Source organism: Pipistrellus kuhlii, unplaced genomic scaffold (genome assembly GCF_014108245.1).
Source record: "Pipistrellus kuhlii isolate mPipKuh1 unplaced genomic scaffold, mPipKuh1.p scaffold_m20_p_3, whole genome shotgun sequence".
Lineage (NCBI taxonomy): Eukaryota > Metazoa > Chordata > Mammalia > Chiroptera > Vespertilionidae > Pipistrellus > Pipistrellus kuhlii.
In genome coordinates this window covers 14,261,473-14,274,796 of record NW_023425529.1, presented here as the reverse complement: position 1 = coordinate 14,274,796, position 13,324 = coordinate 14,261,473, and the positions used below count along the sequence as shown (strand labels likewise).

The window sequence follows — 13,324 nt, the reverse complement described above, 5'->3', positions numbered from 1 at the left end:
CTTGAATTCTTTTGTAGCAGGAATGTGCTCGAACTTCCCAACGGCTTGAAAGAATGCCTAGAATTTCTTTTACTATTTTGGTCACTGCTATTTCACACAGAGGCAAGTGAATCTTCCTGAGCTAGCATGACTCAAGTAGGTGAGCCATTAGCAAGCTTTTGGAGAGCAGAGTTGGCCAGTGCTCCATGGCTTGGGCATGGGGAATTCCTGTGTTTGTCACGCATGCGTGTCAGAGAGAACTTGTAAATCTTTAAAGGCAACAGGAAAATTAATGAGCACTGCACAGAACAGGACCTTGTCAGCTCCATAATGGGCAGTGGGAGGAAGAATTCTGCTGTTTTTTCCTCCAGGCATTTAGTGTAACTCAAAAACGCTTGCTTTGTGGTCATTAGCCAATTATAACAGCTTTCCACTCTGAAGAATTTAGTCATTTATTGCTTTTAATCCATTTGGAGGAAAATAGTATTCAGTACAATCAAGACGATGGAGTCTATTACATTAAATTTTCCATTTAGTGATGGAAAAGCAATATTTCTCTTAAATCATTTAGGACATCGAATGCTTGATAATGAAGCCCTACAATTTGGATAAAGAGCAGGGGTCATTATAGCTATCTTCCAAAGATGCTTCCCCATTAGACTGTGAGCTCTATGAGACCAGTGATTTTGTTTTGTTCACCACTATACCCTCTGGGTCCAGAAGAACTACCCATCAGATAGGAGGGTCATAAGAAATATCTGTTAAATTCATAAAAGTCTATAATCCAACAAAAGATGTTGAGAAAGGAGCGCAGAGCTTTAAAATAGCATTGTGCAGTTGATAGAGCATAAGATTTGAAATAAGACAGATCCCTATTTTGAATATTTGGCTCAGCTAGTTTCTAGCTAGTTACTGGCCCTGGGCAATTTATTTCACTCCTGTTAATATCACATTCCCCATCTGTAAAATGAGGTAATAGTGCCTACTTCAAAAGGTTGTTCTGAGGATTAATTGAGATAATGATTGTGAGATGTTTGGTGTTCCAAAAATGCTGGTCCTACCCTTGCATTTCCATAAATTATGTTGCTTCAGTAAGGAATTACATAGCAGACTACCTATTATTCAATGGGAGAATAAGAGAAAGCAAGCATATATTACCATAAAAATCGATAATACTAGTAAAGAACTCTTCATGTTGTAAGGTATTTATTGTTTTGTTTATACAATGTTATTTTAGTTTCTGCTTAAGAAAGGAAAACCTATCTCATAAAGATTTTGGAGTCCTGAAAATCTTCTATTGCCAAATATGAGGCTTTAAATATGCCTTCTCAATAGTTTTCACCTATTCCTAGTAGGATACCATATGTGAGGTAATTGAAAACTTTCCTAAAGTTAATGTTCTTTATTGAGGCATTTGATGAAATCTTTTAAATTTTTCAGGGTACTGATAAGTACTGCATTAAAAGTGTATTCACTTTTTATTTCAAACTGCTTAATATAACATTCATCAAAGACAGAGAACACATTAATAAAAATATCCAGTTGTACATTCCCAATTGTTATAAAAAGCTCTCTAGGTTGCTGAAGGTCACTGCTGGGCAAGTCTCCATGAGTAAGAGGTTGGAACACATAAGTGTGTAACATGAGTGAATCTGAGGTTAAGGAATTCCATTTGCTGTGATGCAAGTTGGGTACTTTTCCTTAATTTTTCTCCTCATGCCTATCAAGAAAAATGTTAGCCTGGATTTTATTTTTCATTTACGGGATTGGGAAAAAATGTGAAGCTTGTGTGGATTATTATCATTTGTGGTTTGAATCCTCATTTCTGTGAGACAGTATGTTAGGCAGTTACCCATAGTTTCCTTTCCCAATGTCAATGCTTTTTCACCTTCTTCCTTATTTTTTAAGCCTTTCAGTGGGGGTACAACCGTGAGTAGGACTGGCACTGCCTACAGGGAAATTAGGAAGCTACCTAAGCAGCCTGATTTATGAGGCATTGAAAGGCACAGCTGACCAAAAATATCTCCATCACTGGTCTGCCATCCGTGCCTAAAATTCTCATGATAAAAAATCACTCATTAAAAGTTTTCTGCAGACACGCATGACTTATTTGGGTCAATAAAGCATTGTGTTAGGGAGAAAGAGGGAAGTGAGAAATCGGGAAAGTATCTCATTAGAATGATTTATTTCATCTTATCAATCTATCAGTCTTTTGGTGAAGAGTAGCATCTTGACAAGTATGTACAGATACTGTTTAAGGCTGGAGGAAAAGTTGGGAGGTTAGAGTTTTGTGTAGTGTCTTTGTGGAGACTCTGAGAAGTATGAAGACAGTGAGCTCCTGGAAGGAGATCGCCCAAAGTGGATTCAGGAGATATAAAAGACAAATTTAGGTATTTCACAATTCTGTGTAGGCAAGGTTAGAAAGTAGTAGGGTACATAGAAGCTGGAGGGATCTCCTTTAAACTCCCCTTTTCCACCATCTTAGTTCTTGGATAACTATAATAGAACTAATGATTTTGCTATTTATAAAATAACATTTGTGATAAAAGCCAAGTAGACTTATGAGTAGAGAGAGATATATTTGCAGAAACAGAAGTGATGAATAATTCTATGACTTTGCTGAGGCTATTCTGTAGGAGTGTTTAGAGCAGAGTTTCTCAAAGTCTTATCTATGGACCACATGTATCTGGTGCATATTAAAATGCCTGGTGTGTGGGCAGAGATCAACCAATGAACTTGTATGCATATATGCATAACCCATGGACACAGACAATAGGGTGGTGAAGGCCTGGGGTGGGGAGTGGGGGTATTTTGGAACAGGTCAATGGGGGGAAAAAGGAGTCATATGTAATACTTTAAACAATAAAGATTAAAAAAAATGTCTGGCCCTTGTTCTCATCCAGATCTTCTGAAATAGACATTCTGAATAAGGGGCCTGTACTCTGCATTTTAATGAACATGTCTACTGATTTTTATGCACGTTATTTGGGAATGATTGGTTTAGAGGTTTCATGAGATAATAGAGGTTAAAAGTATGAGTTCTAGAGATGGGTAAGTCAGGGTTCAAATACTAGCTTTGATTACTTGCTTTACCTTGAACAAGTTATTTAATCTCCTGTTCCTCAGTTTCCACCTAATAATAATACTGACTTCACAAGGTTATTATGTGAAGTCTGAGGAGATAAGTTATGTAAGATTTAGCACAACACCTGGCACATAATAGCAAAAGTAATAACCATTATTATGATCAGTACATATATTAAAAAACTCTTAGGCAGTGTTTACAGATAGCAAATATTTTATTGACTATGTACTTTATAAAAAATCTAGAGGCCTGGTGCATAAAATTTGTGCATGGGGAGAGGGATCCCTTAGCCCAGCCTGAACCCTTAGGGGTTTGCAGGAGGTGACCAGTGGGGTGATTGCCGGCTGGCTCTATCCCCTGATCACCACTGCTGGTTGTCTCTATCTTGGGGGAGGGGCGGGACACAGATACTCAAACAGGAGTGTCTGCCCCATGGTGGTCAGTGCGCATCATAGCGACTGGTTGCTCTGCCAGTAGTTTTGCCGTCCAGTTGATTTGCATATTAGGGTTTTATTATATAGGATAATTTAGGCTGGCCAATGTGGCTCAGTGGTTGATCGTTGACTTATAAACTGGGAGGTTATGTTCCCTGTCAGGGAACATTCCTAGGTTGCAGGCTCAATTGATGTTTCTATCTCTCTCTCCCTTCCTCTCTGAAATCAATTAAAAATATATTTTAAACGATATTTTAAAATTATCCTATATAATAAAAGGATAAATGCAAATTGACCCTAACAGTGGAATGACTGGGAATGACCAGTTGCTATGATGTGCACTGACCACCAGAGTACAGATGCTCAATGCAGGAACTGCCCTCTGGTGGTCAGTGCACTTCCATAAGGGGAGCACAGTTTAGTCAGAAGCTGGCTCATAGCTGGCTAGCACAGCAGCAGTGCTAAGGATGTCCAGCTAACAGCTTAGGCCCTCTCCCCAGGGAATTGAGCCTAAATCTGCAGATGGACATCCCCCGAGGGCTCCTGGGCTGTGAGAAGGTGCAGGCCGGGCTGAGGGACCCTTCCAGGTGCACAAATTTTTATGCATCAGGCCTTTAGTTTTTCAATATATGGCAAAACCATTGAGGCTGTGGGAAACACCCATATCCTTTTGGCAGGAAATTCCAATAATAGACAATCAGCAAAAATCTATATATGATTAACAAGTGGAGATTGCTTTAACTACCAATGTCTCAACTAAACAATGAATGAATAGCTCCGACCATTCAGAGCAATTAAGGTTGACCAGCCTTCCGGATTCCCTTTTCACATTTCTCTATTAGTGACAATGTTCGGTTTCTGGCAGGAGAGGGAGAGGGGGAGAGAGATGGAAACTCTGATGAGAGGGAATCATCATCAACTGGCTGCTTCCTGCATGCCCCCTACTGGGGATCGAACCCACCAACCCAGGCATGTGCCCCCACCAGGAATTTAACCAGGGATCTTTTGGTTCCTGGGGCACCGCTCAAATGTTGAACCATACCAGCTGGGCAGATGTCTACATTTTTTTATTTCCTGTCTCTCTCTGGTGTAATTACTTCTAATTCATCTTGCAAGCAGGATTGCTCTACATAACAAAAGTCAGAGTGGACAGAATTGATTTGAAATGGGATGCAGTTGAATTTTACAGCTTATTCAGGGTCATTATTGATAAATTCGGGAGTGAACCTTATGGCCCTGGCTGGTTTGGCTCAGTGGATAGAGCATCAGCCTGTGGACTGAAGGGTACTGGGTTTGATTCCAGTCAAAGGCACATGCCAGGGTTGCAGGCTCAATCCCCAGTAGGAGGCAGGCAATCAGTGATTCTCATCATTGATATTTCCATCTCTCTCTCCCTCTCCCTTCCTCTCTGAAATCGATAAAAAATATATATTTTTAAAAAGGAGTGGACCTTATGCCTACACAAAGCTCAGAAAACTAGACCAAGAGCAAAAAAGCAGAGGTAAGAAATGGACTCTTACTATTTCATCTTAGTATAAATTATGGTAAGCAGTATTACCCTAATGACGATGTAACAAAGAGAAAGACATTAGAAAATTACGTAATCACAGAATGGAATATTATGATACATTATAATGTGCAGTATGGAGAAGAAAATGGGAAACATGTTGACCCTTAGTGGACTTTCATCAGTTAGGATCTAAAAGAAACCGGCAATGAGGAAAATAGTGCAGTTGGCATCACCTCACATTCGTTCCTTTCTCAATGCCAGCTCTCATTTTAGTGTTTGAAATGTGAACTCTGAGAGTTAAAATGCCTAAGTTCAAATCCATTTTCCACAGTCAGTATTAGCTGAGAATCCTTGGACAATTTAGTTAGTCTCTCTGTACCTCAATATCCAGGAAATGAATAATAGCGTGCACTTCAGGGGTGCTTAGAAAGAGTCAATAAGAAAACACATATAACTTAGAAAAGTGCCTAGCTTGTAGTAAATTCTTAAGTATTAATTCCTTTTAATGTTATTATCTTATTATTTTTTTATTCACTGAGTTTGAAATCCGTGGTGGTGTTCTGGCTGAGAAGGATGTGTTCAGGAAGTTTCTGGGCAGACCATTTTGCTCATATTGTGAAAATTTGCTGACAGTGGCTATTATTCTTTCAGAAAAGTAAGGTTCTCTGCCTGGCTGCCATTCTCATCTATTCAAATAAATGCACTATAATTTGGTCATTCCTAGTACATCTTGGATATTCTTGCATTTATAAATTAATTCATTACTAGTGATCACACTTTGGGAAATAGCCACTCACCTGTGAGAATATATTAATAAAACTAGAGTTAAATTCAGCATTTACTAGCACCCTCATTTTACAGAACATACATTTCAAATTTTGAAAATACCTATTTGGCCCAGTGCATATTTCTTTCTTTCTCATGACTAACATTCTGCTTTTTTCATTATTCGGTATATATGAGCTGACTAATAATAAATCTGATAATTTTTTCATTAAAAATGTTGCAGTTCTCAAACTGTTATTAATGCTCAAAAAGTAGAGAAACGAATAAATCACTTTGGTGAAAGTGTAGGAAAGCAAGGACAAGGGCATCGTTTAAAAAAAATATTCTCAGATAAATCATTCTTCGAGAGACTTAAAAAAACATGTCATGCAAGACACACCCCTTTGCTTTTATTCCATTTTTATCATACCAATCTCCCTTGCAAAATTGAGGTTGTTCATAAATATTTTCCTTCCAGGCTGTGGGAAATAAGTCTTGAGTAACTTTGGCTCTTTGATAAAATTAGGTTAGGAGACTGCTTATCATTGAAACAATGAACACAAAAGCAATTCAGTCCTGGGGCCTCTGAAAAACTCCTTAGCAGCCCAGGCGGTGCTCCTGCTCCTTGTTCTCAGGCATTCCAGGGGAGTGGCCAAGGGACAGCCAGCACAAGGAATTTTCAAGGTTCTTTTTCCCAGCCTTTAGAGTTGATAAGTCTCTGATCATTCAGAAAAGGATTTATTTGGCAAGAATCCAAAGTATCCCAAAGAACTATGTTTATCTATAAGAGGCCTTGCTCTCTGTTTAATATAGCCAGAGGGACATTGCTTTTTGGACTTCTGGTCACATCCCCACAGATTTGACCTCATTTAGTGGACACTATTAAAAGATTGTCTTATTACTGAGAATTTCCATTGCATCAAATACTAAATATTAGTAACATTCTTCTCTGGGGAAAATGACGTAATAACAGGGCATAGTCTAGGTTGACCTCAGGCAAATTACACAGAGGTATGTGGAGATTATGCAACTAATCTGCTAACAACCCCACAGTGTAGAGAGAGACTTTCCCAGTACTTTTTGAAGGAAGTATTCAGGTTCATCTGAAGCCATAGATGGAAATTTTATTAGAATCTGTTGCGTTGGTACTGAGATCATTATTTTGAAAGATACCATGGAGGAGAAAGTGTACATAGAAGCGTGGCAGAATGATGGAAGGATAGAATGGGAATGGGATGATGGGCTGGCTAGTTTACGCTCCATTTTGTTGTTTACTTTTACAAATGAAGTACACAGGGTTTTCTTTTTTCTTTCCCTTGTTCCACTTTGGAAGCCAAATGATGCTCATAAGAAATTAAAACTGCAGCTAAAATGCTGCAAGTGATTGAGAATCAAAACCTTAAGAAATTGCAGCCTGTTGCAGAAACCAGTTTGGCTCAGTGGTAGATCGTAGGTCTGTGGACGGAAAGGTCCTGGGTTCGAATCCGGTCAAGGGCATGTACCTTGGTTGTGGGCACATCCCAGGTAGGGGGTGTGCAAGAGACAACTGGTCAATGTTTCTCTCTCATCGACGTTTCTAGCTCACTATCTCTCTCCCTTCCTCTCTGTAAAAAATCAATAAAATATATTTTTAAAAAAAGAAAAGAAAAAAAAAAGAGAAGAAATTGCAGACTGTCGAATTACAGCGGGGAGGGTAGGGATATCTGGGGGAGATAATAGATCAACCGAAGTATTGTATGCATGCATATAAATACAACCAATGGACACAAAACTCTGGGGAGGGAGGGTATGTATGAGAGGGGGAGCAATGTTAAAATATGTACACAGATAAGTAAAAAAAAAACCCTTAAGAAATAATTATACCAAGGACCTAATTTTGGGAGTGTTGCCAGAAAAGGTGCTTAAAAGAGCATCTAAGAGAGAGAGGACTGGGAAGATATATTTAGGCTGAACAATTTGGTAAAAAATCAAAATTAAATATTTAGTTATAATTTTCCTTGAACTTGCTTTTAAAACAATTGATTGCATTTTAATTATTTTTTAAAAAACAAGTTACACATGTAGTACATGATCAACAGAAGAAAGTAAAACAGTACAGATATAAGCAAAATAAAAAAGGAAAAATTTTCCTCCTTCTTTCCTCTACAAGGGCAAATACTGTTATAACTCTGCTACCTTGACCTTTTAAAACACTGTTTGTATTATAAATGTGTTTTGGAATGGTGGCTAATACAATATGTATTGTTCTCTCAGGAATATAGACATATTTTTTTCTCTCAGGAATATAGACATATTTCTATTCTTTTTTTAAAAAATAGACAATTGTGTTTTTTAAAAATGGTTAGCTATTTTATTTTATTTTATTATTATTATTTTAGAATATATTTTATTGATATTTTACAGAGAGGAAGGGAGAGAGATAGAGAGCTAGAAACGTCGATGAGAGAGAAACATCGATCAGCTGCTTCTTACACACCCCCTACCGGGGATGTGCCCGCAACCAATGTACATGCCTTTGACAGGAATCAAACCTGAGACCTTTCAGTCCGCAGACGGACTCTCTACCACTGAGCCAAACCGGTTTCGGCAAAAATGGTTAGTTATTTAAATAAAGTGAAATGGAAAAGAAGGCAAGTTGGCAATTTTGAAACTTAAGTTTTATATTTGATGTATTTAAAATATTTTTCTTGGTATGAATTACTTACCAACATATTTTATAAGTTGCTTGTAAATGATATCATACTAGATAAGTGTTCCACCTACTAACATAAGATAGGAGTAGGAAAGCAGCTGAGACCTGCTACAGGTGATAAATGTAGATATTATTAGAAAATGTACAGTATAATTACAATTCTATAAAAGATATGTATACTAGTATGCATAAAAACAATCTAGTAGTAAAGAAATTAAAAGCCAACAGCTGTTATCACAGGATGGCTGAAATATAGATATTTTTCCTTATTATAGTTTTCTGTATTTTCAACAATGAACTTTTATTATGTTTAGAATTAGTTAAAAGGAAAATGCAATATAAAAATGCAATGTATCTGATAAAAATTTATGTCTAAGCACTACAGAAGCTAAACTCATCTGAATTAACATCCACTCCATCCCCAAATCCCATAGTAACAGAGTAGAAGCACTAGGCCCTAGGTTTTCTTAATTTAAGGACTTAGATTTGAGTTCCCTCATTAGAGGAGGTAATCTTTAGCATTATTCAGAGTTGATCAGAAAATGAGACAAAAATCAGGAGATCATATTTCTTTATTACATATTAAAAAATTAACAAAGCAATATATATACACATATATATTTTGCAAGTCCACAGGACCTCAGGAAAAATATATGTTCTGTATGTGAAATTAATGTGGTACTGTGGTTCATGTTTTGTATATTCAAATACAGAAGAAACTATATATAGAGTGATTATACATGGGTACAGAAGATGAATAATAATAAAAAACTGTAATTTTGTGAACTATCACATACACTGTGTCAAAAAAAAAAATGAGTAACTATAAATGACCATATACTGTTAATAAAGAAAAGGAAGAAACTTTCAATATTCATGTTTAAATACTAAAACACAAAAATAAAACAAATTCTGTGTCTATAAGAATTTTTGAAGTGTATACAGTGCATTGCAAATAAATGAGCCCTTTAAAATTTATAGTCCATTTCCTCGTTACCAAAGCATATTTTTATACTTAAGATTTCTTTCTCTTATTTTAAAGTCTCTTTCTGTTTATAAAAAATGACTCATCATGGCCAATATCTCTGGAATCTAATCTCTAGCCTGAAGCTGAGACTTCATGCAAACATATTCTCCTTTAAGGTTGCATCTTCACATATTTTCTCCAAGTATTCAGAGTCAAATAGTACAACTTCCTTTCTCTGGTCATGTTTGTCCACATTCAGTGGCAGTGCTTCTGTTTCAGTAGGCTTTCTCACACACGCCCTTTTCTTTTCTTTTTTTTTTTTTTTTTGCTGTCAACAGCGTCTCCCAACTCACACAACACAAGTGATAGGTAGTAAAGTGCTTTATACAGAGAAATACTATATAAATGTGGAGAGGTTCCTCTTAACACACCACAGGCCAAAGTTCACACACATCACACAAGAGAAGGCTCTTTTTAAGAGACACCTTTTCTGATAGAAGGGTTGGGATTCCTTAAAATCTTATTAATTAAAGTAAGTAACATCCAAAGCTGGGAGAAGTCCTTGTTATATTTATTGCCCTTAATGGATTATTGTTAAATATCATACCGCTATTAAAAGATTCTTAATAGCTATGAATTTCAGAATCAATTCTATAGAAAACAGGTATCAGCATAGATTTTTTTTTCATTTCTCTTTATGAAACAAAGTGTATTTAAACATGGGCCCAAAGAGATAGACAAGGCCCATGCATTGGAACATTTCTATACATTTTGGCACTTAAAAATATTCCAGTTTCATTATTGAGTTCTCCTTTCCACCAAGCTTGTGTTTTATCCATAGAGAAGTGCCATTATGTGCCATACACCTTTATTGCTACTTGCACTCTCTTTTTAAAATATCCATGACTTTTCTACCAAGAGATGGTTTCCAGCGCTGAACAAAACTTTTCATATTCACAATTAGTTTGCCTGTTCTTACATCCTCATGTCCTGCTACAAGGTACTCCAAACCTAAAAGAGAACAAAAGAAGCTATATAATATCATAATTTATTGAAGGGGAGATGTGATTTCAGCAGTTTTATGTATGCATAGTTAATGGTTTTATATATTCAAGGTTGGAATTGGGAGCAATTCTATATAATAAAAGCCTAATATGCTAAGCATCTGGTCATCTGATCTTCCATTCAGCCAATCAAAGCGTAATATGCTAATGATACACTAAGGCTGCTCAACTGCTCGCTATGATGTGCACTGACCACCAGGGGGCAGACAGTCGACCAGTCAACCAGTCTCTATGATGTGCACTGACAACCAGGGGGCAGAGCTTTGACTGGTAGGTTAACTTGCTGCTGGGGTCCGGCTAATTGGGACTGAGCGAGATGAGCTAGACACACCCTGGAGCCTTCCCTGGGTCCCTTGGAAACTGGCCAACCTCTTGTGTCCCTCCCCAGCTCCGATCATGCACCAGTGGAGTCCCTCAGCCTGGCCTGCACCCTCTCACAATCCAGGACCTCTCGGGGGATGTCAGAGAGCAGTTTTGGCCCAATCTCACAGGACAGGCCGAGGGTCCCCACTGGTGCACAAATTTATGCATCGGGCCTCAAGTAGACAATAACAGCTAACATGTAAGAAGCATTTATTAAGTGGTTTACATGTATTATTTCATTAATCTTGAAAATAACCTTATAAGTAGGTATTATTTTTCTTCTTGTTTTACAAATGAGGAAATGGAGGCTTGGCATGATCAAGAACTTGTTCTGTGTCTCTCATTGGTAGCAGCATTTTGACTTAAGCTCAGGTCTGTCTGATTTCAGAACTGTTTACTCTATACAGTTCTGTAAGTGCCCATGGAAACCTATTCTTTACCTCTATGGTAAAGAATAGGTTTCCATGGGCACTTAACATATTGCTATAAATCAGTATTTCTTGGGGACTCACTATGTGTGATAGTGTACAGTAAGGAGAATTTAACAAAAGTTTAAAGACTATTTGGGAAAACATATCAGAAGAGAGCTATGGGTTTTACAAAATAGCATATAATTCCTAGATAAAGTTGATGTGCTTTTGTAATATAGGAGGTTTGTTTGTTATACATTTAAAAAAAGATTTTTTTGTTGTTGTTGTTAATCTTCACTTGATATTTTCCCATTGATTTTTAAGGAGAGTGTAAAAATGAGGGAAAGACAGAAAGAAACTTCTATGTAAGAGAAACACATTGATTGGTTGTTTCCTGCATGAGCCCTGGCCAGGGCTCAGGCCAGGGAGGAGTCTGCAACCAAGGTATGTGCCCTTGACTGGAATCAAACTTGGGACTCTTTGGTCTGCAGGCTGAAGCTCTATCCACTGAACCAAATCAGCTAGGGCTAAAAAAGATATTTTTATTGATTTCAGAGAGGCAGGGAGAGACAAATAGAACATCAATGATGAGAAGGAATCATTGATTGGCTACCTGCATGCCCTTTACTAGGGATCGAGCCTGCAACCTGGGCATGTATCCTGACTGGGAATTGAACCATGACCTCCTGGTTCATGTTTGATGCTAAAACACTGAGTAACACTGGCCAGGCTATTTGTTATACATTTTTTTTAAAAATGGTGAGAACTGGCCAGATCTGGAACTGACTTTGTAATTCAAAATTCTTCTCAGGCTAACACAGACATAAAATAAAAAGACAATCTCATTATCTATATGTTAATAAAAAGAAATATGATAATCTCCCTCAGTAGACATTTATAGTAATATCAATATTGGTATTTTTCATTAATATTATAGAACACAGCAATAAGTAATTATGTTTATAAAAGAAAAATTTCCAGCCCAGCCAGCATAGCACAGTGGTTGAGGTCTACCTATGAACCAGGAAGTCACAGTTCAATTTCTAGTCAGGGCATATAATTGTGTTGCAGGCTTGTTCCCCAGAAGAGGGTGTGCAGGAGGCAGCCAATTGATGTTTTTCTCTTATTGATGTTTCTATCTCTCTAAAATCAATAAAAATATATTAAAAAAAACAACACAATCTCAATTCTAGCTATCTTAACTTAGTGGATAGTGCATCGGCCTGTGGACTGAAGTGTCCCAGTTCAATTCTGGTCAAGGGCATATGCCCAGATTTCAAGTTTGATCCCCAGTAGGGGGCATGCAGGAGGCAGCTAGTCAATGATTCTCTCTCATCATTGATGTTTCTATATCTCTCTTCCTCTCCCTCTCTGAAATCAATAAAACAAACAAACTTCAAATTAAGAGAAAATATTAGATGTTAAAACTCAATTGAAAATTTCAATTTAAACTCATGGTTTTAAAAAATATATATGTATACTTATTTATTCATGGAAATAACCTAGAAAAATGTCATTCAGTGAAATTATTGATTCAGGAAGGGATTACCAATTGGTGTTAAAATCATTAAATGAGTGGTTAATGGGACACTTGATATTTATATAGTGATTCAGTAACACAACTTGTATTATTTTTTAGTTTCACAAGGGAAAACAGCTTTGGTCAGTGGCTCAGTTTGTGGAATGTGGTCCCATGTACCCAAAGATTGCCAGTTTGGTTCCCAGTCAGGGCATATACCCAAGTTGCAGGTTCCATCCCCGATGGGGTGCTCACTAGAGGCAACGATCAATGTTTCTCTCATATTGATGTTTCTATTCTCCCTTTTCATTCCTCTCTCTAAAATCAATAAAAACTTTTTTTTTTTAAGGGAAAACAAAATAGCCCAATGGAGAGATCAGACTTTTATCACTCACTCAAGTGTCAGTTTAGCAACACTGATAGTGGGTCATCAGGTGCTATGTGTCTTCTGATATTATTTGACACAAAGTACCCAACATGAAGTATATAACACAAAGTGTAATGAATCCAAGCCAAAAATGTTTGTCTTGACTCTA

At 37.2% G+C, this 13,324-nt stretch overlaps 1 protein-coding gene across 5 annotated transcripts in view; it reads right to left on the bottom strand.

Moving 5' to 3' along the window:
- Nucleotides 1–9,019: 9,019 nt before the first annotated feature.
- Nucleotides 9,020–13,324, bottom strand: part of NTN4 (netrin 4) — a 107,554-nt gene continuing 103,249 nt past the window's right edge. For all 5 annotated transcript variants that reach the window (XM_045587645.1, XM_036458708.1, XM_036458709.1 and 2 more), the window contains one exon: nt 9,020–10,443. In XM_045587645.1, the coding sequence (XP_045443601.1) occupies nt 10,307–10,443 (137 nt within the window). In that variant the 3' untranslated portion in view covers nt 9,020–10,306. The remainder of the gene's footprint in view (nt 10,444–13,324) is intronic.